This window comes from Brachyistius frenatus, unplaced genomic scaffold, assembly GCF_029030835.1.
Source record: "Brachyistius frenatus isolate BFR_SWC_R1_liver_20210118 unplaced genomic scaffold, ASM2903083v1 Contig_1, whole genome shotgun sequence".
NCBI classification, from domain to species: domain Eukaryota; kingdom Metazoa; phylum Chordata; class Actinopteri; family Embiotocidae; genus Brachyistius; species Brachyistius frenatus.
The window spans coordinates 10,832,585-10,858,101 of record NW_027210600.1 but is presented as its reverse complement, the minus strand read 5'-3'; the positions used below and the strand labels follow the sequence as shown (position 1 = coordinate 10,858,101).

Genomic DNA, 25,517 nt, shown 5'->3' with positions numbered 1-25,517 from the left:
CATTTAATGTAACTGCTTCATTGAATTTCCTCACAAGAAAAGAAGTGATTGAAATCACCATCAGAGGCTAAAACAAAGTCCTGACAGCGAGCGTTACCTCTGGGCACCTATTCCAGGATGACCATAACATTTTTTTGGGTCTTTTCTACAAAGTTCGTGAAATTTGTTGGGCAGTGACATCCCTGATCTTTAACCTTTTCGCCAAGAGTTGATTAGAATTGATGATAGTTGATTAATGATCTCTGTTCTGTTGCCTTGGTGGCATTTCTAGAGACACTTTTGACATGAAATTTTGGACAGAAATGAACTAAGTAATGATACTCTCGCTGTGACCGAGGAGGTACTTCACAGATTACATACGTATTCTTTTTAAAATCTGTAATTGCACTTTTAGTTAATAGTCTTTACTGACATGCTATATTCACATAGATAGTTGTTTACAGTTATATCTGTTATTTCCCTATTTTTGTTATTGTGAAGTTTCTAGGCTGAAAAATATTTATTCCATATTTATATATCCGCTTAACCGTTTAATTGTTTTCTACAATTTCTATTTTTCAACATGGTCAAAAAAGATTTTTAAAATCCAAACCACACAACCATGAAAAACAATTTAGATATCTTAATTCTAATCAACCTCATCTAATTTAATTACCTACCTTCCTGTCATGTTATTGGTTGTATGATTTTAGTTCCCTACTCAGGTCTTTGCATTTGACTTTGAGAAGTAAAAACGGTACAATTTGGATTTGTATATTGTTTCATTAAATGCCTATTTTTCCCTTTTAACTTTGTTCCAATCAATTACCCACTGCTTTTATCATACGATCAAATCATATGGGTGATTTTTGCACAGATTTCTCCACTTTCTCTCCCACTTTTATGATTCTGAAGCAGAAAGCATATTTATTTGGGTTAATAAAACTGCATCTGTACTTTATATTTCTCTGTGACTCGGAGGTTTTTCTCCAGTTCCTCCAGCAGAGGGCCTGCAGTGTTTACAGACACCCCAGTCAGATGAACATGCTCTGACCGGGCTGTGATGCAGGGAGGAGAGAAGTGGGGAGGACTAGGGTGGGAGGGGGCTTCTTTTCCTGTACATCTCCGGCAGTATCCGGAGCCGGTGGGCGGTGCAGACCCCTGAAGAAACAGGCAGCCTGCGGAAACTGACCGAAGGATGCGGTAGGTCAGGAACTACTCCTGGAGAGAAGTATCATATTTGATGTTTGTGTGCAGAAAAGAAGCCGCTACAGTGCGCCGGAAGTCAAATCGATGACAACAATAAACAGGCCTCCTTTGTCTACAAAACCTCAATGAATGCAAGAGAAGAAACAGACAACAATAGTTCATTTTCTTCTCAGCTCTCCAACCTTTTAGTTTGAGGTCTTGCACGCTGATATTTTGCCTCTTGAAGGACATTTCTGCAAAAAAGACTGTTAAAACCATCTATTGTTCGGTGGGATAAGACGGACAAAGCAACAGCTGTGAACCAGGACGATGCGTAAACATCCCGCTGACCTGCTCAAGATCTGCTGATGAGTCTTTAAGGGATTACTGCCAAATGATTACATCCCCCGAGAGGTGATGCAATTTAATGAAAGCTGTCACTTTTGATTTACAACCGAGGCCTTGCTTAACGCATCTGTTGGAGTGGGCTGTGTTTACGAGGCGCAAAGCCGGCTGGGTATTAGTGTAAGGACCACAGGCTTCAGTAAACAACAACATCTGAGTGTTGCAGCAGTAGCGCCCCGTCTCTCTGTTGTAGGCTGGTGTGTATCCGCTGACACTTGTTTTCCGCCGGTAGATGCTCTTATCTCTGACGCTCTTCCTGTGGAGGCTCTATCGACATTTCTCCATCATGTTCAGCTCAGAGAGACTCACAGTTCCGGATTATGTCAGCCGGCTGCAGAGAGGGAGGAGCGGCTCCGGATGCGACCCCAAGGCGGTCTCTCCGGGGATCAGTGCCGACGTCCAGGCGGTTTTGGACACCTCACTCCCCGCCCTGCGCTCCGCCATGAGGAGGCTGAAGTCAGCCAAGGAAACCTCAGATTCAGATGAGACCCGCAGGGCCATCGCGGAGACCTTCCAGCTGGTGGAGGAGGCCTGGGTTTTGCCCACCGTCGGCCGTCAGGTGGCCGAGGAGATCTGCAACATGATCCGACTGGACGGAGGTCTGGAGCTGCTGCTTCAGCTCCAACAGACACCTGCTGTGGAGATCACCTATGAGTCTGCAAAACTGCTGGAGCAGATACTGATCTCAGAGAACAGGTACAGTCTGTGGGAACTTTAACTTATACTGTTAAACACATCAGCTCTGCAAATAATATTTTCCCTTTTTAAAGATTTTAATGTGCAAACTTCTGGGATTTTGTCACATGTTTTGTACAAGGATAGACAAACCACCACAAGCAACTCAAAAGTAAATATGAAAGTTAAAGGCAATAGTTATATTTCTGTTTTCAACCCTAACTTATCCTTTTAAGTTTTAGGGCATGTTTGTCTAATTAATTTAGTTATTAAGTTGTTAGCTTATAAAATATTAGAAAACTGTGAAAAACACTTATCACATACTTAACATAACACGATTGGTTTTAAACAACCAGCAGTCAAACAATAAGCTTTACAGTGATATAAAATGAGGAGCAGCTCATCCTCACATTAGAGAAGCTGGTACTCATAAATGTTTGATCATTTTCTTTGATAATAACTTCACAACTGTCGTTGACTTTATTGATCAACAAATTCATTGACTGTCTAATCCTTTAATAATTGCATACATTGGTATTACCAAACACATGTGTCTGTTTATACCTCCTTTGTTCAATAGTTTACTGTTCATTTATGACCCTGCAGTCAGTCTAACAGATGGTGTGAGTTCGGGGTTGTTACCATATCACATACTCTGTTCACAGGGACTATGTAGCTCGCTTGGGTCTGGGGGTCGTCCTCAACCTGACTCGACAGCAGGACGATGCTCAGCTAGCTCGCAGTGTGTCTGGCATCTTGGAGCACATGTTCAAACACACCGAGGAGACGTCCATCCACCTCATCTCTCACGGGGCTCTGGACACCCTCCTCTTCTGGTGCCGCAGCACAGACCCCACTGTGCTGCGGCACTGCGCCGTGGCACTGGCCAACTGTGCCATGTATGGAGGCCACTGCTGCCAGCGATGGATGATTGAGAAAAAGGCGGCCGAGTGGCTTTTCCCGCTAGCTTTTTCCAAAGAGGACGAACTCATTCGCTTCAATGCCTGCTTGGCAGTGACTGTGTTGGCTGCAAACCGAGAAATCGAGAAAGAGGTGGTGAAATCAGGAACCTTGGAGCTGGTGGAGCCCTTCATCGCATCTTTGGATCCGGATGACTTTGCCCGCAGTTTATTGGACAGTGCAGACTGCATGCAGGGGAGGACAGCATCTGATCTGCAGCACCTCCTGCCATTACTGGATGGCACAAGACTAGAGGGAAAGTGCATTGCAGCCTTTTACCTCTGTGTTGAGACGAGCATCAAGTCCCGTCAACGCAACACCAAGGTACAGACACTGTACATTTGCACTCACTTCTCCGGTCTGATGTTTTTGTTGTGCCTGAGCTGTAATTTGTCCTCCTTTCAAGATATTTCAAGAGATCGGCGCAGTGCAGAGCCTAAAAAGAATCGTCATGTACTGCAATAATGGCACAGCCTGCACCCTCGCCAAGCGGGCGCTGAGCATGATGGGAGAGGAAGTGCCGAAACGAATCCTGTCGTGCGTGCCCAACTGGAAAAGCTGTGAGGTGCAGACGTGGCTGCAGCAGGTTGGCTTTAGTGCCAACTGTGACCGTTTCCAGGTGAGTAAAACATCCGAGAGTCATACAGAAAGATGAATACAGGTCTATCATCCAATAATCCACAGGTCAGTTGGTCTGTCAGTGATGCGTCAGTCATCTTATTATACAGGAGCTTCAAGTGGACGGAGACCTCCTGCTGAACATCACAGAGCAGGAGCTGAGCTCTGATTTGGGTATGATGGCGGGCATCACCCGCAAGAGGCAAGTGGTGAAAACCTTTCAACACACAGTAAATGAGCAATTTACTGGTCTTAATTACTTTTATGAAAATACCTCTCTTCTGCCTCATCATCCAGGTTTTTAAGAGACTTGCGTGTGCTGAAGACTTACGCCAACTACTCCACATGTGACCCAAACAACATGGCTGACTGGTTAGTCGAGGTGGACCCTCGTTTCCGCCAGTACACCTACGGCATGGTCCAGTCCGGAGTGGATCGCAGCAACGTCCTGCACCTGACCGATCAGCAGCTCCAGCACGACTGCCACATAGACAACGGAGTCCACAGGGCAAAGATACTGTCTGCCAGCCGCAGACCCTTAAAACCGACCCACACAGATGCCCAGCCTGCAGGGCCCGACGTGTTCATCAGCTACCGCCGGACGACCGGCTCTCAGCTGGCCAGGTCAGAAGGTCACTTAGGAAGAGAAAATATAAAGAATTAAAATAGGACAGGTGTCAAATGTGAAAGAGGCAGAAAGGGTGACCGACTTCTCTCCTCCCACCCACAGCCTCCTGAAGGTGCACCTACAGGTCCGAGGATACAGCGTCTTCATAGATGTGGAGAAGCTGGAAGCCGGAAAATTTGAAGACAAACTGATTCAGAGTGTACAAAGGGCACGCAACTTCATCCTGGTCCTGTCGGCCAACGCGCTCGATAAGTGCATGGGTGACACCGCCATGAAGGATTGGGTGCATAAGGTGAGAGGTTTTTCATTGTCTTTTGTTTTGATATGGCTGCTGAACATATTTAGTCTGGACAAACATGCAGGTCAACTGCAACAGACAACCTAGAGGCAGTAATTCTAATTGGACTTAAACTTAAAACATCTTGGATATAGGTTAGAATGTATACAATTTTATGTCGCGACTAAATGAATTAAAATCAAATATGAATGTTCTAGCTGAGGAAATTCAAGTTTTAATAGTGTAGAAGTTGCCTACATGCTTCCATTAGATCTTTGCTCTTTCCCTCAAGGTTACACATTCTGTTATGAAATTTGGTGTCATCTTGTCAGTTACCAGCTACTCTCCTTTCAGTGGGATCAGAAAATGTCACTAGCCTTTATCTGAAGAATGCCTGAACATTACAAGAGCCTGTGCAGCCTTACTATTCATATTCTCCATTTGAGCTGTTGGGTGATGATTCCAGTCATTTGCACTTTTTACACTTGGATGTTACATTTAAATATTTCATGAAGAAAATCGAACTTGTCTTGCAGGAGATAGTCACAGCCCTGGCTGATAAGAAGAACATAGTTCCTGTCACAGATAATTTCATGTGGCCTGACCCCTTGTCTCTACCGGAGGACATGAGAGCTATTCTCAACTTCAATGGCATCAAGTGAGTCACTGTATACTCTACTATAACTGGGGCATGTTGGTGTTTACCGGATAGTGATGTGGATATTTTAATAAGGAGGGGAAACCCTTTACTCAACCGGTTTAACACAGCTGTTAAAGAGTGTGTTTTGTTGTTGTGCGACGACTACACAGTTCCAATTCACACTACCAATCTCTAAAAGCCTCACATTTTTATCATAAATATTTTATCAGTGCATGGCTTAACATTGTTTGTGATAGGTGTTTTTCTCAGATCTGTAAAATATCCATTAGCGGCAGCTTGTTTAATTGAACGCACCTCATCAAATGACTGCTGCCGTCTCTTGACACAGATGGTCCCATGAGTATCAGGAGGCCACGATCGAGAAGATCCTGCGCTTTCTGAAAGGACACCAAGGCCAAACCGACGGCCCGGACGGCTCCGAAGGCCAGAAGAAGAAATAAATTGACATAAACCAAGGTTTGACCTCCGCTCTAATAAATATGCATGACGCCAAATTCCACATCTTACGGTGACATGTCCGGCAGCTTTCCTGGCTCTGCCCAAACACTTGTGAAGTGAATTTGATTAAGTTTAAATGACAGAAACGCCTAAATGAATAGACTTAATCTGCTATAAACAATAGTGATGTTTAAAAAGGGATTTCAGATTGTATATAGTAACCTGTAAGCCTTTAATGTTAGCGCCCTCATACTGCTGTATGCGAGTAATCAGGTACAGTATACGCCTTCTGTATCTCAGGAAAATAACTGATAGAGCAGCCGTCATTGGCACTCAGCAAAATCATCAATAGCAATTTCTGAAGCATCCACTAATACTTCTGTAATCATCAAGGTTAACATATATGCAGTATTCTTTTGTTTAACCTGCAGACATTAAAAGGAACAGAGCAGGTCTCTGATTTTACTGACATCTCTGTTTTGTTTTAATGTTTGGTTTGTGACAGAAAAGAAGCCTTTCTCAGCAGATTTACTGCTTTGTTTATGATAAGAGAGACATCTGTGGCTGTAATCTAAGCTGGCTGCATGACGTGATGTTTTACAGAAATGAACGAGTCACTCCTAATTCAACCAAAAACAAATTGAAAGAGTGAAGGGGAGATGAACAATATCCATTTAGTATTAAACATATCTTTCTGTTTTTAAAATGAACATTTAGATGACTTAGACATAAACTGTTCCCTTTGTTTTGAAGATTTATTGTTGACTGCTGTGAAAACATAGTGTATTACTACATTCAACGATCACTTATTATTGCTGATTTGAGATCATTTTAACTACAGTTTAGCCTGCTGAGAAATTATTAGTGCGCTTGGAAATTAAAAATGTATCCCTGTGTTGCAAAAACAAAAATGAATCCAGCAATATGATCTCTTGTACACATGCAAAGATACACCTGTAAAGATCGAACCCATGACAAACATCCTGCTCTAATGATGCCGAGATAAACACATGATTAAACATTTTAGTCTTGCAAATTAACATCAGCAGTATTCAGAATGTGTTGGTCATTATTGTTAAATACATTTATATTACTATAACTCATACAACAACAAAAAGGCAGTCACAGGCTCAAAATGATGCTTCTGTAAGTATTCCTTCAAAATAAAAGTAGAGCACTTTTCTTCAGGGTATTTCTTTGGTCTTGCCTTAATATTGTTTGCCTGTAATGCTCATCATAGAAATGCATCTATGAAATGTTCTGTTTTTTTGACATCACCTTTTTTGTTAAGTAGTAACTCAAGATTTATTTGTTTGTACCATACTGTTTCCGGAAAGTGTGAAACAAAAGATTTGCTTCGTTTATTTAAAACATGGTCAAAAATAAAACATGTACAAAATTCAAAGTGAAATTCTTCATTTCAATTTTACTCAATTTACATGCCACATGTAAACAGAAACAATTATGAAAATAATGTTTTTGTTTTTTTTACACACACAATACAAAATGATCCAAATATTGCACAACTGATTGAAATGAACAATACAGTTTAGTTCCATGTACGTCTGAAAATTGGCTTTGATCACACGATCCGACCAAACTGCAGTCCCGTGTCAACAGGGATTTTCTTGCAGATCAATTCACCGTCACTCAGTTAATACTTCACTTAACCTCGTAACTTCCCTTTTTGCATTTTAATGCTGATTTGGCAGCTCTGGTTCCCTCACTGTGCAACAAGGACGTGACCCCTGTGTGCGTGTCGGCTATGAGCTTGCGCTTTGGGGATATCTGGTGTTGGTTGTGGTGAGGAGGGGGACTCTTCAGGGAGTTTGGACCTGACCTATCCACTTTATGGAGGAAGAGGACGGTAGGAGGGAGGGTGAGGTGTATTTATTACGGATTACTGATGGTTGGGTTTGGAGAACTTCACTGTTCGAGGATTACTTTGATCACTTCTACCAACGGGTTTGGGATAGCCCTTCACATGACTGACCCTCCACTCGAACGCGCAAACAGGAAGAGCAGAGAACTCTGATCATTTCGCAAAGAAAAAAAAAATAAGATTACCAGTTTCAAAATGTGCTGCTACATGTAAAAGTCCTGCATTCAAAATGAGATTTTCAGTGAAAATACAAAAAATATTAGCATCAATACATATAAAAATGTAAAAGTACTCATACTGAGTGGTCTATTTCAGACTATTGTATATTATATATTGGATTATTAACTAATCTGTTTGATGTTTTATCTGATAAAAAATATGGCTCATTTTGACTAATCTATATGCTGCTGCGTGACTTGTTAATTACTCCCAGTGATTAATAAAATCTTGTCGCGGTCTTTAGCCGTCTGCGTTTCTTTACACACGTTATTTTTGTCGTTTTTGTCCCTTTTGTTACAGTAAATCATCATGTGAAACAAAAACAAATCATATGGTCCATCATGTTCAACGATTTTGCGACATTTCAGCAAGCTGCATCGTGATTGATGAAACAAATTCCACCAGCAAAAAAAAAAAAAAAAAAAAATCCTACCTAATGAAAAATTAATGCCACTTTTGGCATGTTAAAATTCCCTTCTTATATGAAAGGGCTCATTGACAGGATACTGCCCTGAAAAATATTATTTATAAGAAACAATTGGCAGAAGAGTTTCTTTCCCTGTAAAAGATCCTCTGTGGTGACTTTTTAAAGAAATAAGATGTGTGCAAACAGTGCAGGTTGTGTGAAGGTCTTGATGAAATGAATTGATAACAGGCTGCGGTCAGTTTTAGGGCCAGTGAAGATATTACAGAGCCCGAACGTCCACGACCTCATGACTAAGACGGAGGAGGTTTAGCAGTAATGTCAGTCAGGAGGTAGTTTCTTCATCCTTTGGTCTCGATCTCTTTGGTGATACCAGTTGGAAGAAAATCCCACCGCTGAGATGGCTGATTAAAATCAACTGGCCCATCCCTGTGTTAAGACCAAAGTGTCTCCCAGTTGTCCCCACACGATGGATGTCTCTGTGTCAGAGCTTCTCACCACGATGAACGTCAGCTCTCTGCCTGCCTTCAGGTCAGGATACTGTGGAGTCCCCGGGGTCTCTCCTCTGGTCTAAACATCGCAGTGTCCTTCGAACACCAACATGAAAATGGTGATTACATTATAGTCCTAATTTTAAAATGCATGGAAAACGTATTTTCTTTTTGTTTTTTCACGCAATAAACTCCAACAAAAAGACAGTCAATGAGACAAGCACAGACTCACCCAATTATCCCTGCTGGGATGAAGAGGATGATGGCAGCAAACAGGAAGGGGAAGCCCTTCATGAAGTGAAGGCTGGCAGGGTACAGGGAGTTGAAGACGCCACTGCCTACCAGAAAACACAAGCTCTCCACACAGGCAACAGAGGCGAACAGGGCACCTGGGAGGAAGGACAAGCACACAGTTCGGTTTACAAGCTGCACAACACACGCTGTCCCTCGTGACAAAGGAACATGTGTTTCGCATTAAACTGCAGTGTCGCATCACCGATCTAATTAGTTCACCGACTCATTCTGCCACTGCAAACACACACACACACACACACACACACACACACACACACACACACACACACACACACACACACACACACACACACACACACACACACACACACACACACACACACACACACACACACACACACACACACACACACACACGTGTTAAACCATTTTGTACACTTCAATCCAATTCGGCTTTAAACCGGCATGGTATTTGTACACGATGGGTGACCGACCTTGCTCTGATGGGTCCACCAACTTGGACAGCTTCGACCTGATCACAGGCGTCGCGGCCATGAAGAGGAAACTCAGACCATAACCTGGGGACAGAGAAATGAACGGACTGTCACTTTGGTACATGAGTGAATTTTTAAATATCCCTGTAAATATGAAGTCAGTTGAAAAAAAAATTAAATTTTTCCATTTAAGTATTTATAGTTAATGTCAGTCAAATGTAAAAACAATTTAAACTCTATTTTCTCACTTGGAATTTTTTTTGTGTCACATGAAAATCATTTCATTTTCCAACAGTGAAACCATCATAACAAATAATGACTTTCACGTTCATATTTTTTTTTCTCATTCTGTCATATGATGTCCTGTACATACAGTGATTGTGCAACAGATTTAAAATGACTTAAGTCCTCACTACAAGACACGTTTATGAATGATGTTAATGATTCCCGGGAGCTACAAGCAGAGAAAGTGCTGACGTTTCTATTGGCTGGTGCTCAAGGTTACCAACATTCACAGGGTATGTTCAGTCGGCCACTTGCCGAGTGTACTTGTGACGGCCCTCGCCTCATAAAAAGAAGTGAGATATTATTATTCGAGCAGGGAAAGCACACGAAGAGAGATAGGGAAGATAACAAGGAAACGTTATTTACAGTTTAGGGACTGTTTAACTTTTACTGTAAGGGATAACAACAGAAAAACATTCTCCTGGATAAATGCTGTGTCTTTATAAAAGGTGAAAAATGCTCCGTCATGCTTCAACAAAAGCCGATTCTGTGCTATGCAGCGTAGTAATCACACTTCAGTTGTATTATCCTGCCTTCATTTTTGAGAATGAATGTAACACAAAGAAAATCGTTCAAATACAAAACTTTTGAAAAGCAAACAATTTTGAGAGGAAATTTGTGTTAAGCTGTCACTTCAGAGCCTCTCACCTGCGAACACGAGCTGTGTGGTGTCGGCTACAGAGAAGACCACCAGCCCAGCGATGTTGGAGGTCAGACCCACGAGAGCCACCCAGGAGTCCTCCAGGCAGCGCTGCATGATCTTCAGCCCCAGCAGACTGGTCAGGTAGGCCAGGTTCTGAGCTGCCGATCCGTAACCGATGAGGGCCGGCCCCCAGCACAGGGGCGAGCTCAGCACGTACAGCACGTACAGATCTCTGCAGCCGAAGTGAACGGTCACCACCACAAAGAAGCACAGCAAGTAAAGCCACAGCTTGCATCTGTGAGATCTCCCAGCAGCCTCGGCGTTGCTGCCTCCTGTTGAGAAGAGGTGCCAGACAGCTTTATGGTGGCGAGATGCGAGGAGCTTGGCGCTGGGGTCTGGCACGACGGATTCACGGACAAACAGGTAGGCATACAGAGATGAGGCCAAGATGGTGGCCAGGACCAGCCAGAACGGGTTGATGTAACTGAAGAAAGTCCAGAAATGAAGCAGAAAAAAAAAAAATTACGTTTACTACTTTCAATAGTTTTGCAAAGTGCATTGGTGTGAATGATACTTCTCAAAATACTGTTAATAACAAACATTTCTTACCCTTGGGCCTTCCGCCACTGCCCTCCAATGATGCTGGCGAGCATCCCTGAAAGGCCAATACAAGCCTCCAGGACGGCCACCCTGAAGGTGCGGGACCTCCTGTCGCTGACGTCAGCCACATATGCAAAGCAGCCCGCGAGGATGGCGTTAAAATCGCCCGAAAGGCCGCTGAGCAACCGGCCCACGAAAAAATAGCCCACGGGGAGCTTGAGGTACATCACAACGAGGTACACCACCGTCTGCAGGGCCAGGCCAACGTTGGCGAGGATGAGGACTGGTCTGCGACCTGCGAGGTCACTCCATGAGCCCAGGAGAGGCACCACCAACAGGCCAACAGAAAAGCCCCCCAGGTTGATGTACAGGTTCCAGTGAGCTGTCAAGGTTTCCACCTCCTGGAAAAAAAACCACAAGTGCGACCCAATCAACCAGACTCATGGGGTGAAGTCGACAGCATCAGCAGGGACGCTGCGATGGGACAGAGTTGAAAGAGAGTCGAGCTCTGTTGCTTCTTAGGTGTCCTTTTGTTTGTCCATGTGTCCGATTAGAAGCATACGGCAAACTGCCTAATCTGTTTTAACACTGCTGTTGGCGCACCTGGTCACACTGTGCATGTTCATCATAGCCCTCTTGCTCAAGTTTCATCTTTTGACCGCTGTTCCTCTTTGTCAAGCTATTTGTGGGTTAAAACACGGTGACCAGTCTTTTCTTGTGATTGTTGAAAAAGTGTTAGTTTTCTTCAATCACTGCATGTGCATTTCAGACACTGATGATTTTGGTGACAACAGAGATTTTTGTTTTTTGAATGAAAAATGCTTCTGTGCATTACTGTGGCCTCAGCGTGCCAGGGTAGTTTAGGTTTTGTATGTGCTGCTTTTTGTCTGTGAAATTTCGTGGTGCATGATTATTGGCTTATAACGAAGCACAATGTCTGTTTGAAGTTAGTATTCATATATTTGATCATTTTGAAGTGCCTGCCAATGCAAAGGTCGTCGTGTATCTCTTTGTTAACGTCACAGCTCCATTTCTAAGATTGCTTTGCATGCAGTTATATCAATCAGTGTTTTTATTTGATCTTTTTAGGATCTGTTCACAGAAAAGTTGCATTTTTGCAGGAAGGAATATGACCGGCCACGTTAAGACAGATCTGCGCCTCGGATGTGGCGGGCAGCAGCAGCTGGCTGCAGCGGGACTCGTGACGTCGGGGAACCGCTACCGGCCGCTGACTACCTTCTGGAGAGGGTCCGGAGGCACCGAACCGTTCGTGCAGTCCGACCTCTTGGAGCCATTGTAGCCGAGATCGTCGCTGATGCGGTCCCACAGATACTGGGTGGTCAGAGGTGTCTGCAGGGCCAGAGAGAACATGGACAGGAACATCACCGGCTCCACGGACACCGGCAGGGAGCATGTAAACCGCGGCCGGTCGCAGCCGGTGCTCGGTTCACCGGGCGCCTCATTCTGGTCCTCCGTTGATGCGCCGTCGAGCACATCTCCGGGAAGGATCGCTGCGGTGTCCGGCTCGTCCATGTCGAACCGCCTGAACCGTGAGCATGAACTGTGTCAACGCCACTCACTAGTTATCAGGGAAACACCGGCGCGTTAACCGGCTGTGTCGCTGTAGCCGTGCGGCTAACTAGCAGACCCTGTTAGCCTGCATGAAATCAGCTGACTGGTGACTGAACTACCAGCTCAGCAAAAAAAACACGGGAAGCCACTCTGGTGCCCATGAAGCGTGGACTGAGTAACCTCATCTGGAAGAAGAGGTGAACTACACGTTCATGTTTTTGCTGGAGGCTCTATATCAGAGGTCTTCAACAGGGGGTCCGTGAAATTTTTGGTTGATTAGACAATTTTTAAATTTGTATTTACATTATTTTGTAATTTTCACAAATTTAAATGTCTTTAAATACACATTAACATGAATCCAACACATTGTAGCGAATGGATAAATGGAGGCAGAAGATGTTATCTTTCAGTCAGAAATGCACACATTCAGCGACACACAGGAGCTCTCTCAAGATGGGCACTGGTTCACTCACAGGGCGAGACTAGCCTGGACCTGTCCCTCCAAGCCTGGACCTGTCCCTCCAAGCCTCCTGCACTCCTCCAGTTTGATATAAAAAAAACTTTTTATACAATATATATAGTAGGGGGTCCATGCTCCATCTCTCTATCAGTTTGGGGGGGTCCTTGGCCTGAAAAACGTTTAGGTTAGGTAGGTTAGGTAGTTACTTTATTAATCCCCGAGGGTAAATTTTTTTTCGCTACAGCAGCATACAGAAGCAACAGATAGTAATAGAACAATAGAAGTAAAATAGCAGTAAAAACTATAAAATATAAATATAAAATATAAAATATAAAATGTACAGTACAGTATATATATATATATATATAATATACAAACAACCAAGAAACACAGTCAACAGTGTTATTGTTATGTGATGGATTTTGCCAGTTTAAAGACCCCTGCTCTATATATATTATAGTAGGGACGTGTTTTTGCTAATGTAAGTTAGCAACATCCTTAAATGCTGTTCCCGAGCTTTTGTACAAAAACAGCAAAATGTCAACCAAACATTAACTGTATAATTTTTTTTATTTTCAACCAAACATTAACTGTATAATTTTTTTTATTTTCAACCAAACATTAACTATATAATTTTTTTTATTTTCAACCAAACATTAACTATATTTATTTTTATTTTCAACAAAACATTAACCCAATCATTTATATTTTCAACCAAACATTAACTATCACTTTTATTTTCAACCAAACATTAACCTATCATTTTTATTTTCAGCCAAACATTAACTATCATTTTTTATTTTCAACCAAACATTAACTATCATTTTTATTTTCAACAAAACATGAACTCTTATCATTTCTATTTTCAACCAAACATTAACTCTATAATTTTTTGTGGGATTAATAAAGTCAAATCTAATATACTTTGTCCTTCTTGCCACGTTTTGGTTGTTTTTATTGTTGCGGAGGATCATAGGACTGCTATCAACACTTCTGTTATTTTTGTAACAAAACAGTTTTCTAAATGAACCCAACGAAATTCGAAGTTAAGTTGAAGGTCTTAAACTTTAAACTGTGACATTTTTATAATGAATGAATGCAAATAAACACCACATTGCAATGTTTACATCCTTTGTGTCTTTCGGTGTGAGTTAACAGGTTGAACTGCTGACTCTCACTCAGCCCAGACTAAATGGACTGCGTGTGGTGACACCTCCAGGGCCCCGAGCTGAAAGCAAGGTACTTCCCTTCCTATAAACCGGTCACATGCTCTGTTCATGTTTTCTGCTGTCATCATCCAAAACATCAGAGGATAAAATCTGATGAAAGATTTATTTACCATGAGGTTTGCTGCTAATTCAGGATGAAGACCGTCAGCGTCACATGACACGAAGAGAAGGACAGAATAAACAGCATCGATTTGTAATGTTATGTCTTTAATGTTTATCTCGTTACAAGGCAGTCAGGACAGAAAATGTATGATTGTGTTTTTTATCTGCCATTTAAAAATGCAGTACTTCTGCAGCGAACACAAAATTAAGTGAGCTGTGCTTGAGTGACTAATCGTGTTGAAGTTACAATCTTGATGGTCTGTGTTTTGTTTTCCTTGGTGGAGATAAGCGGTAATTATCGTTGTCTTTTTGGACTTGACTTCCCAGAAATCGAAGTGTTGTGTGACGTTCAGTTGTCAGTTAAGGATCAAACCTTTTGTGTTGGCTCCGTCTTCCTTCTTGTGTTGGTTTAACTTAACAATATGAACATACACAGTTCCAAAAATATTTGATTATAGATTTAATGTGTTTACCTTTTATGATTTAATTCCTCTTGAACTACATTTAATCACGTTGGCTGTCTAGAAAGTACAAATCAAAAACCTTGAGACTAAGCGATTGTAGATAAATGATTAGTCAGAAACATTTGAAGTAAAAATGTTAGCGTGACATGTCTCTGTTTATTTATAACTTTTTGAATCTCTGATCTCCAACCGTAGGCAACCCATCACATCTCACCACCCACAATCCCACCCAAGTTACACATTTTCAAAAAAATCTTAAAAAGTGTTTAATCATTGACATAATTTTCTTTGTGCAGCTGTGAGGAACTTTCAACTTTGTTTCCCTTTCACAATAAAACAGCAAACATCACTCTCTTCTGCAGAAAACTATGCACGCTCACACGCACACACACACACACACACACACACACACACACACACACACACACACACACACACACACACACACACACACACACACACACACACACACACACACACACACACACACACACACACACTCTCACACTTTTAGGGTGATCTGGTTTGTCTACATTTCAGCTCCAGAGAATCATTTTCTTTGTACTCATCGCCATTTGATTCATTTTCTTTGGAATCATACCATTGCTTTTTGTGTGTCACACCCAAGTTATTCATACAACCTTTTACCCTGTTCTCTAAATACATTTTCCTTTTGATCATCCTTCAGGACTTACCAGGCACATTCAGGGCTTCTGTTTTCATTCGGTTTATTTTGGGGTTAAACAGCTTTACACAGTCTTGCATTTCATGAGTAAGTGTTTGCAGTGTGCCTCACTCACTTTAATACCCAGTGTTTGAGCCTTATTCGTCACATTGCTACATCGAGTACTCGCAGGTGTGAAATAGTGTGGAAATGTATTAGCCCTGTGACATGTCTTTTAGTCATCGCCATTTTTTTTTTTTTTTTTACACACGACACAGACAAAACAGCTCTCACATTTTAGAGTCAAGAAAATAAAGATTAGACTTTCTGGAGATTGCAGCTTGTTGTTACTTCCCTTATCTGCCCCATTGTAAAAACATGGAAGTGCACCTTCACTCTGAAGTTAATTTTTAATTTTTGTTCAGTGATATCCTGCATATATGGCTCTATATATATACTGGATCTTTATTTGTTACTGTGTCTTTGATAGTTTGTCAGTGTCACAATTATTTGTTTTCATTATTTTCTTCAAAGCTTTCGCTATGTATCACATTATGCGGATCGTGCGTGGAATCCTTAAATGGCTCTGGAGGTATAGGAATTACATAGTGATAGTCCTGACACCTCTTTTACTTCTGCCTCTGCCAATAGTCATCCCAACACCGGTAAGAAAATGAACATAATGTTGTTGGTTTTTTCTTCTGTTGTAGAAACATCTCAAGACAAAGTTTTGGATGTGCATGTGTAATTTCATGATGTACATTACCCAAAAGCTATACAATACCTACTGTATGTTAAGCCACAATGATGATTATTCAAAAACCTCAAATGTTGGTGTCAAGTTGCCTTGTGCAGGAGTCTTGTAAATGATCAGTGCCTCTCAAAACCTTTGCCACAACTTTAGATAAAAACAAGTTGAATACCGCTCACATTTCTTTAAATCAAATACAGCAAAAATAATGTACTGCGCGTGAAATCGAGGGCAGCGTTCAGCTTTTTGTCTCCTTCAGGAGAAAATTTTGAAGCAGTTTGGAGAACATCTGTAAAAATAATAATCAGACACCTTACTGTCGATGAATTCCACCAAATCATTACGTGCTTTTGTGTTTTTGCTTTTTGAGTTAAATAAGCTTGATATGCATCCCAAGGGCATCATCACCGTACATTTAACAGGTCTATCTGGTAGAAGATCTGGCTGATGCAGATCAACTCACAATCACACAATCACAGGCCAAAATTCTAATTGCTTTCCAGGTGTATTACCGTCTCGTATCTGATGTTTAACTTTTGGCTGGAGGTGTTCTGAAAACACTTATAAACATGCTACTCATTATGTCCAAGAAAACAATATCGTAGCTGTCCGATGAAGTGCGACTCAGGTCTAGATTGACTACAAATATGACAAGTTTTATCACAGACATGAGCAGACTGTGTTGTAGATGATTCAAATTCCCGGTGAGTCTCCCTTTAGGCCCGAGACTCTTCAAGCTCTGTTTTTTTGTGCTTTTCTGTCTGCAACACCTTTAAGTAATGTCCACCACAGCAGTGGGCGCTCACTACTATCTACATACCTGCTTCGTGTCCTTCACTGTCAACAACTTAGAAAAACTCTTCTAAGGAGGCCTGAGTAGATACACTGGTTTATTATTACACTCAATATTCAAATCTTGCACATGATTTATATCAGTTTATATATATAAAAAAAAGTCTGATATTTGTTTGTGTCCTTGCAGGGTATTGGATTGTGAGGCAGCCCCACTTAGGTTATATCAAGAAAAAATGTCTGCCTTATCATGAGAAATGGTTATATTAATTGTGAATTACACTTAGAACACATACTATAATCAAATCGGACATGTGACTGCTTCTGCTGCTTCTATTTTAGCAGCCTGTACTGCGACAATAGTTTTTAAGTTTACAATCCAAGAACTGCGTGATCAGTTGGAGGAAATAGTGCAAAGGACACAGTACTCTGACCCTAGATGCCAAAAGCCTGTTGTAAAACTCACTGTGCCTGATAATGCCAGGGAAGTTTTAGGAGACATTTTCCGAGTGCAAGAGAATGATAATGGAGATAATTGTTATTTGAAGATGCCGCATGGATAAGATTTGTTTTGCAGAGAAACCTCTAGAAGTTAATGAGGCAGGTTAGAAAAGATTGTGCTGTCATCACTGTGGCACTGAAATATATTTTTATCATGTTATTTTACTATCACACATGAAGAGGAAGTAAGGCCAATCAGGAAAGGGGAATATTTTCTGACCAGACTGGTTTTACAACACAATTTCTGAGAAAGACAATTAGGTTAGGTTATGTATGGTATTTCAAAAACAAAATTGAATTCTGATTATACAAGCTGACATTGAAATTGCTTCTACTTGGTATCCTAAATTAAATGATTACATAGTTTCAATAATTCTCTATTTTCTTCTGTAGCCATATTTCACAAGACCACTATGTCAAAAGGAAAGATAATCAAAAGGGATCAAATACATTGGTCTGGAAGTATATCTGTTGCTTTACGTTGTTTTCTTAGCTGTAATATGTCCAGGAAAGAGCCTCAATCAATGACCCTTTGTTCCATGTAATCTTTGAACAAATTGAAAAGTGGGATCATGTTCAGGGGTTTAATGAAAGACCACAATCTCTGTCCCTATCAGCTCAAACACAATTCATTTATTTGGATAGATATGGTTCTGTTTGCTGCTCATCTGTTTGGTCTTTATACAGCGTAAAAATATATTTTATATCTGAACACACACAAAAAAAGTAACACTTCCTTTGTCAAGCACCACACGTATCAATGTTCATGAACATAATAACAGGGCACAATAACAAAGCAATTGAACAAAGGCGGGAGAGCAAAGAAAAGAACACTTCATTTTTTGTATGTATTTTGAAATTTTCTTGAACATGACAAAAGTTAAACGGGAGTTGTTTTGATGTTTGTCCTTAATTACAGGTCATAAATCGGCCATTAGACAGGACGTTGATGCGAAATTGGACGGTTGTTTTGCAAAATCTGAGGTTGATAAAAGTGGGATATTGTAACTGAGCTATAACTGGTTACCCGAGTTTAAGAGGTGTGTGGTGTGTTGTAGTTCCCATTATGTGCTTTGACGTGTTCATTTCTCTCCGAAGTAAATGTCAACACTCGTGTCCATCAGCCTTGTTACTGTGTAACGTAAACTATATACTGTGTATTAAGCATTTTAAATGATGAAGTCCTTGTTTGTCTTTAAAGGAGGCAAAATGTGGTTTTGTGATCATCCTCATGGCGCTGTACTGGTGTACAGAGTGTATCCCTCTGGCTGTGACGGCCCTGCTGCCTGTTATCCTCTTCCCAATGATGGGCATCATGGAATCAAACGAGGTATTTCCAATCTTACAAAGTATAGAGGCTGAATAATGCATTTGAGTTTTCTTTTATTACTTATTTGGCAGGATCTCATGTTTTTCAAGGATCCTGAATATTTTTTACTCTTCAACCATCTTCTGTTTGGGTTCCTTCTGACTCTTTTTGTTTTCATTATCCAGGTTTGTATCCAGTACCTGAAAGACTCCAACATGCTTTTTATTGGTGGGCTGCTGGTAGCCATCGCAGTCGAGCACTGGAACCTGCACAAGAGGATCGCCCTTCAAGTTCTGCTGATTGTGGGGGTGAAGCCATCACTGTAAGACACTGGACATATATGCATTACACATTCAATACGTACAGTATACTACCGTAATGCAGGCACCGCCTCTGTCCACATACATGCCCGCACGCGTAAAGTTACGACCATAAAAACAGTTTGGTGAGTGTGTGTGTGTGTGTGTGTGTGTGTGTGTGTGTGTGTGTGTGTGTGTGTGTGTGTGTGTGTGTGTGTGTGTGCGCGTGTGCACGTGTGCGTGTGTACCCCATCCAACACCTTTGGGATGAATTGGATAGCTTGAAAGCCAGGCCTTGTTGCTCAGCATCTCTGTTGCCGAACGGGAGCAAATCCCTGCAACCGTGCTCTAAATGTTTCGGGAAAGCTTTCCCAGAAGAATGATTAATAGGAACATATTAATGCCCACGGTCAAAGAATAAAATGTAAACAACAACACACTGTGTGAACTGTCGTGTTGAAGTGAACACAAATTCTTGGCCGTGGCTGTAGTGTATATATCGATGTTGTTTCATCCAATTCTTTGTTTCATTTCCAGCCTAATGATCGGTTTCATGAGCACCACAGCCTTTCTGTCCATGTGGATCAGTAACACAGCTTCCACAGCCATGATGCTGCCCATCGCCAACGCTGTGCTGCAGCAGCTGTCTGACACAGAGGCCAACGCTGAAGAAAGGGAATTCAGGCTGACTGCTGAACAGAATGGTCAGGTCAACCAGGCATTTGAGATGAGTGACATCAAAGAAAGTATTGACAAGAACCTCACACCAACGTACAGCAGCATCGTCATGGGTGCGTGTTCAACAGTTACAGTCGGGTTTCTGTACTCTTTAATTTGACATTTTTCTCATTGAAGAGATGACTTTTCAAGTTCTTGGTTATTCTTTTATTGTTTCTGCTATCATGGTGTTTGCAGATGCAAATAAATATCAGGACTACAAAGACATGGCAGAAAAAAAGGAAACTGATGCTGCTTCAGGTGGGTTTTTTAAGTTCGTAACTGCCTTGTTTTAGAAAAGAAAGGAGCCAACAAAAAAATAAAGGTCAAACTTATTCAACAGAACATAGAAGAATACAAATATTGCAATAAAGGCAAACTTTGCTCTTGCTATGTTTTTGTAACAGATCTTGATACCTTGCAAAAAAGCCCTGGGCCTGTTTATACTATTTCAGCTGCTGCCTTACTAAATGTCAAAATAAACTTTTTACCGAACTCCTGACGGCTAATAAAATGTGTCATGACTGAGTTAAACAGCACAGAAGCTGATAAAGCGTGTAAGACAAAGTGGTCAAAATCATATTACTGTAAGAGACACTTCAACAATTAAGATGTCTTTTCGATGCTAATGGTGTCAGCTCTGTTCCCCCAGAGGTCTGGGACAGGAGCCCAGAGGCCGAGCTGCGAAAACAGGAGAGGGAGGAGAAGTATACAAAGCTGTCGAAAGGCATGAGCCTCTGTGTCTGTTATGCTGCCAGCATCGGAGGCACGGCCACCCTTACTGGAACCACTCCCAATGTCATCCTGAAGGGCCAGATTGATGAGTACGACCTGAACCTAGACATATAAATACACAATACGATGGGCAAACCTTTTGCATACAGATTCATCCTCTAGTCTTGGACTGACTTGACTTTTGTAAAGAGAACCACAAAAAACAGTTGAAATCAGGATTAGACGCAATTTGAGGAAACCAACCAAGGAACTCAGTCATATCTTCTTCTATTCTTCCGTTTATTCAACACCACGGTCTGTAGTTTTGCGAACATTTGCTCTGATAAAATATGACTCACAGATTGCCTTTTTGAGATTGAGTGATGTGGCAACAGGACTAAACCAGTTTTGATCACCCACTTAGTATTTGGATACAAAATGCAACATATACAACGAGTGGTCTGGGTAATAACTAATGCATTTGTTTACACTTCCACATCAGTGGTTTAACTAACTGGGTCTCTATAGCTTGGTCTTGAAAAAAACCCGGTCTAATCTCTTGAAATTCACAAGTAGATTTAGTAACAAAATGTTAAAACAAAACAGATTTTTAGTCATAAGTCAAACAACAAAAATAACATGCTAGGTAGAAAAAACTAAATTATCCTTATGGGTGAGTCCAGCCAATTATTTGGGTGTTTTCTGATATTTTCTTTTTCTCATCATCAACAGACTCTTCCCAGGAAATGGAGGCATAATTAACTTTGCGAGCTGGTTTGGTTTTGCGTTTCCCAACATGCTGCTGATGCTCGTCCTGTCTTGGATGTGGCTGCAGTTTATGTTTTTGGGCGTCAAGTAAGTTTCATGGACTGGAATCGTACTGTTATTAAATATTTTATTATGACCACAATGGGAATAAAATCAGTAATATACTTTTGCCCTGTGTTACTCCAGCTTGAAAAAGTCCTTTGGATGTGGCTCAAAAAGAGCTAGTGACATAGAGGCTTACCAAGTAATCAAAGATGAGTACAAAAGCCTGGGCAAGATGAACTTCGCTGAGGGCTCTGTGCTGGTTATCTTCATACTGCTGGTCCTTATGTGGTTTACCAGGGAGCCTGGGTTCATCCCCGGCTGGGCCACTGTCCTCTTCAACAAAGACAAACAGTGAGTCAAATAGCTGTTTGTTCCACAGCTTGGGACTTACTCAAAATATTGGATCGGTATTTATGTAATAATAATATGTAAATAAGTGAATTAAGATGTGAAACGGATGTTTATATGTTGTTTCTCAACAGGTACGTCACAGACGGCACTGTGGCCATATTCATGTCATCCCTCTTCTTCTGCATTCCATCCAATTTTCCCAGATGCTGCGGGAGGTCCAGAGATGGTGGTGGGTCAGCTGATAAGTTCATCATGATTTTGTTGTCTTATAACAGGTGCTTTGATATAAACGCCTCCAAAATGTCTTCAAAAGAGGCCTTATCACAATTACGATGCACTTTTTTCAGGATGCCATTTTAAAGGTATAAAATTAGAACATAAAATGTGTTATGGCTGTATAACAGATTTCTTGTTGTTTGCTGAGCAGCTCTGACTTGTATTGAAAAATCTATAACTCGAAGGAACAAGAGTATACACGTTGAAGCGAACTTAATCTCTCACAGATTTCCAGCATACGTTCACATCTGGACCGCACAATGGAAAGTGTTCACTCACTGTTGCGTCACATTTTATGTTTGCAGCAAGTCACATGAAGATAGTTGTGTGGTTTTATGTTTGTTCTCTTTATCTGTGTTCGGCGCCAGTCAAAGATACAGTCAATAACTTTTACTGCTTGTGACAACTCATCTTGCTGATTTAGTGCTTTTTATAAACTTTATCCCGGCTCCTTCCTGAGTTGTAGTGTGATAGCCTCAAGGTCAAGCCTGTACAACAGCTCATGCTTTACCGTGTTCCTTAGACACACTACTTTTGTATCAGCTATTACTTTTTCTCCCTTGGTAACTTAAGTTGAGCGTGTCCTGCTCCTGCCTATAAGCAGTACACTCTTTGCTTCTCTTTAAGAAGTGGAAAAGCAGAGTGTTTTGTACACTGAGAGGTGACATAATGATTAACACGCACTTTAAAACACTGTGATGCAGACTTTGAGGTGCCAAGTCCATTTGAGAAATGAGTTTAAAAGTGTAGGTCCAGTTACAACAACCCATCAAAATATAGATTTGGTGGCTTACGTTGGTTTCTCTTTATCTTTATGGAGCATATTTATTGTCACAGTATCTTATCTGGAGGCAGTAAAAGGTTTGCTTTTTCTATTGTTTGGTTAGATATATAATAATAATAATAATAGTAATAATAATAATAATAAAAATAAACTTTATTTGTATAGCACTTTTCTAAACTTCAGTTACAAAGTGCTTCACATAAAATAAGCCATTAAAACAAAACAACAAGTGAATTCTAACAAGTCTTAACAACACAATGATCGTATACAACAATCATAAAAACAAATTAAAAACATTAAAACCGGGTATATGAGAAATATTATTTAAGACTGTCCTTATTAGTAGCTGAAATTAAAGTCAGCTAAAAGTAGAACTTTTGTCTTGTTCTGTTAGGGTTCCCGGCTGAAGCCCCGAAACCGCTGCTTAACTGGGACATTGTCCATGAAAAGATGCCTTGGAACATCCTTTTGCTCCTTGGAGGAGGCTTTGCATTGGCCCACGGAAGCGAGGTAATGTTGTTTTTCATCAAGAGCACATTTTTCTAAAGTTAATCCTGTGTATGTTTTGACACTGATGTGTGTTTTCCCACACTGCATAAAGAAATCTGGACTTTCTGTGTGGTTGGGACAAAGTCTCATACCGCTGCAGACCATCCCTCCTTTTGCCATCTCCATCTTGCTGTGTCTGCTGGTGGCCATGTTCACCGAATGTTCCAGCAACACCGCCACCACCACGCTCTTTCTACCAATCCTGGCCTCCATGGTGAGACATAACAGGATAATAATTCAATACTAACTCTCACAAACACCCAGTGCATAAAGTACAATGTTCCAGTACCATGTTACCGGTAACATTTTTGAAACCCTTTGAAAGCAAGCTCAAAACTATGGTAATTTTTTTTCTCCATAGGACGTATGATACATTTCTGACAAACTACATCATCACCTAAATCAAATCCTGCCTGTTTCGATATAGCTACAGTTTGTGACTGTTCCAAAAAGAGGCTCAAAACTTAACATACATACTGTATGAAAACTTAACAAGCAAGTCCAATCACATAGTTTGTGTTGTTCAAGGTGATTATTGCAGTATAATATCTATGCAGGCATTTACATTTGTTTTTTATTATAAATTTGCCTGGAAGAATTCAGAACTTTAAATTTTTTCATTCTTTCTGTAACTTCTGTAGCAGCATAGGATATATAACAAATCTATCATTGCTGTCAAAGAGTTGCTCAGTTTACAAATGTATCAGTATTTCAAAGAAAACCTATAATACTTCTACCTTTCCAGTTAACACCCGTGTGAATGTCCTTTTTTTCCAGGCCACTGCCATTAAGATCCACCCGCTGTATGTCATGTTACCCTGCACCATCTCTGCTTCGCTGGCTTTCATGCTGCCCGTTGCCACCCCACCCAACGCCATCGCCTTCTCCTACGGCAATCTTAAAGTCATGGACATGGTAAGACCTTTCAGAAAAGACTGATACCCTATAAGTGAGCATGATGATGTGCACAGTGTTTTGGATGAAGGGTCATATCCAATTTTTGGATAAGCAGCTTATGGTAATCCTTAACTCTGATGATTATTATCCATTTGCATGCACACAATATCCTGCATATTACCATGGAAACGGAGCTCAGGCAGACTTGGCAGTAAATGCAATGCAGTAGTTTGGTAAATTGGTATTAATTGATGATCATGAGAAGACTGTTGCTTTGGATCAAGGTTAATAATTCCATGTACGTGTTATTCTTCTGGTTGTTCCAGGCCAAGACTGGATTCATCCTGAACTTTGTTGGGGTCTTAACCATCAACCTTGCCATCAACACATGGGGTGTGGCCATGTTTCAGCTCGATACGTTTCCAAGTTGGGCAAATGCCACCAAAACTCCTTGAATATGAACTGGAAAATATCTGCATATTTATCAGGATGCCACCATTGGAGGACTGGGCTGGCAGGTGTCTCTGTATATTTGTATTTAAAGCTCCCTTGTACACCCCAGCCAGTACAGCCTGATGCGCACAGAGCTCTGTCCTGGAGTACCGACACAGACTCTTCTTATATCCTGGATATGCTGCCTGGAAACTGGAGCAACATTTGTTTATGTTTTGACTGAACCAATTTCAGTTCATTTAGATAAATCATCCTCTGGACAGTCAACCAAGCAGATTAGAAGATAATGCATTTACCATCAACATTATCATTTCTCTCTTGGATTAACATTCACATGCATTATACACTGCAAGCAGAGAGCATCGGCTCACATGAAACCAGTGTTTATGCAAGTGGAGGCCAGTCTGAGATGCAGTGAGTAAACTGCTGCAAAACTTTCACATTGTGAGTTCTCATTGCATCTGTAATAAACAGTGTTACACCATCTGAAGGTTTAACCTATTTAAAATCACCAGTGATTTTGTTTTCTCATTTACCTATGAATATATCAATGTAAACTGTTATTCCTATTTTGCAGAGGTACATGTAGCGTTCTTGTTAATAAACATTGTGCGTGGTTACGTGTGTAAATATGGTTCTCTGAGCAAATCTTACTTCCTCAGTTGTTTACTAAGAAATTACATTCACGGTACTACAGG

At 41.1% G+C, this 25,517-nt stretch overlaps 3 protein-coding genes across 4 annotated transcripts; 2 read left to right on the top strand and 1 right to left on the bottom strand.

Annotated features, from left to right (window-relative positions):
• Positions 1–1,095: 1,095 nt before the first annotated feature.
• Positions 1,096–7,234, top strand: sarm1 (sterile alpha and TIR motif containing 1). Of its 2 annotated transcripts, none has more exons than XM_069689608.1 (9): positions 1,096–1,581; positions 1,805–2,268; positions 2,913–3,531; positions 3,614–3,826; positions 3,936–4,027; positions 4,123–4,449; positions 4,556–4,745; positions 5,267–5,388; positions 5,720–7,234. In XM_069689608.1, the coding sequence occupies exons 2-9, from the start codon at positions 1,805–1,807 to the stop codon at positions 5,829–5,831; spliced, it is 2,139 nt and encodes a 712-aa protein (XP_069545709.1). In that variant the 5' UTR covers positions 1,096–1,581; the 3' UTR covers positions 5,832–7,234. The 2 variants fall into 2 exon arrangements, with proteins under 2 accessions (XP_069545709.1, XP_069545717.1); XM_069689616.1 differs by having other exon boundaries at positions 1,099–1,182.
• Positions 7,229–12,788, bottom strand: slc46a1 (solute carrier family 46 member 1). The gene is made up of 6 exons (XM_069689652.1): positions 12,359–12,788; positions 11,132–11,523; positions 10,528–11,006; positions 9,595–9,678; positions 9,078–9,234; positions 7,229–8,941 (listed from the first exon to the last, which is right to left on the bottom strand). Exons 1-6 carry the CDS (start codon positions 12,653–12,655, stop codon positions 8,887–8,889), a joined length of 1,464 nt encoding a protein of 487 aa, XP_069545753.1. The 5' UTR covers positions 12,656–12,788; the 3' UTR covers positions 7,229–8,886.
• Positions 12,438–25,326, top strand: LOC138615796 (solute carrier family 13 member 2-like). The gene is made up of 15 exons (XM_069689628.1): positions 12,438–12,672; positions 14,313–14,393; positions 16,148–16,278; positions 18,859–18,987; positions 19,152–19,288; positions 19,803–20,056; positions 20,181–20,243; positions 20,635–20,806; positions 21,429–21,551; positions 21,651–21,860; positions 21,992–22,089; positions 23,315–23,430; positions 23,522–23,683; positions 24,247–24,384; positions 24,693–25,326. Exons 3-15 carry the CDS (start codon positions 16,156–16,158, stop codon positions 24,819–24,821), a joined length of 1,854 nt encoding a protein of 617 aa, XP_069545729.1. The 5' UTR covers positions 12,438–12,672; positions 14,313–14,393; positions 16,148–16,155; the 3' UTR covers positions 24,822–25,326.
• The last annotated feature ends 191 nt before the right edge of the window (positions 25,327–25,517 follow it).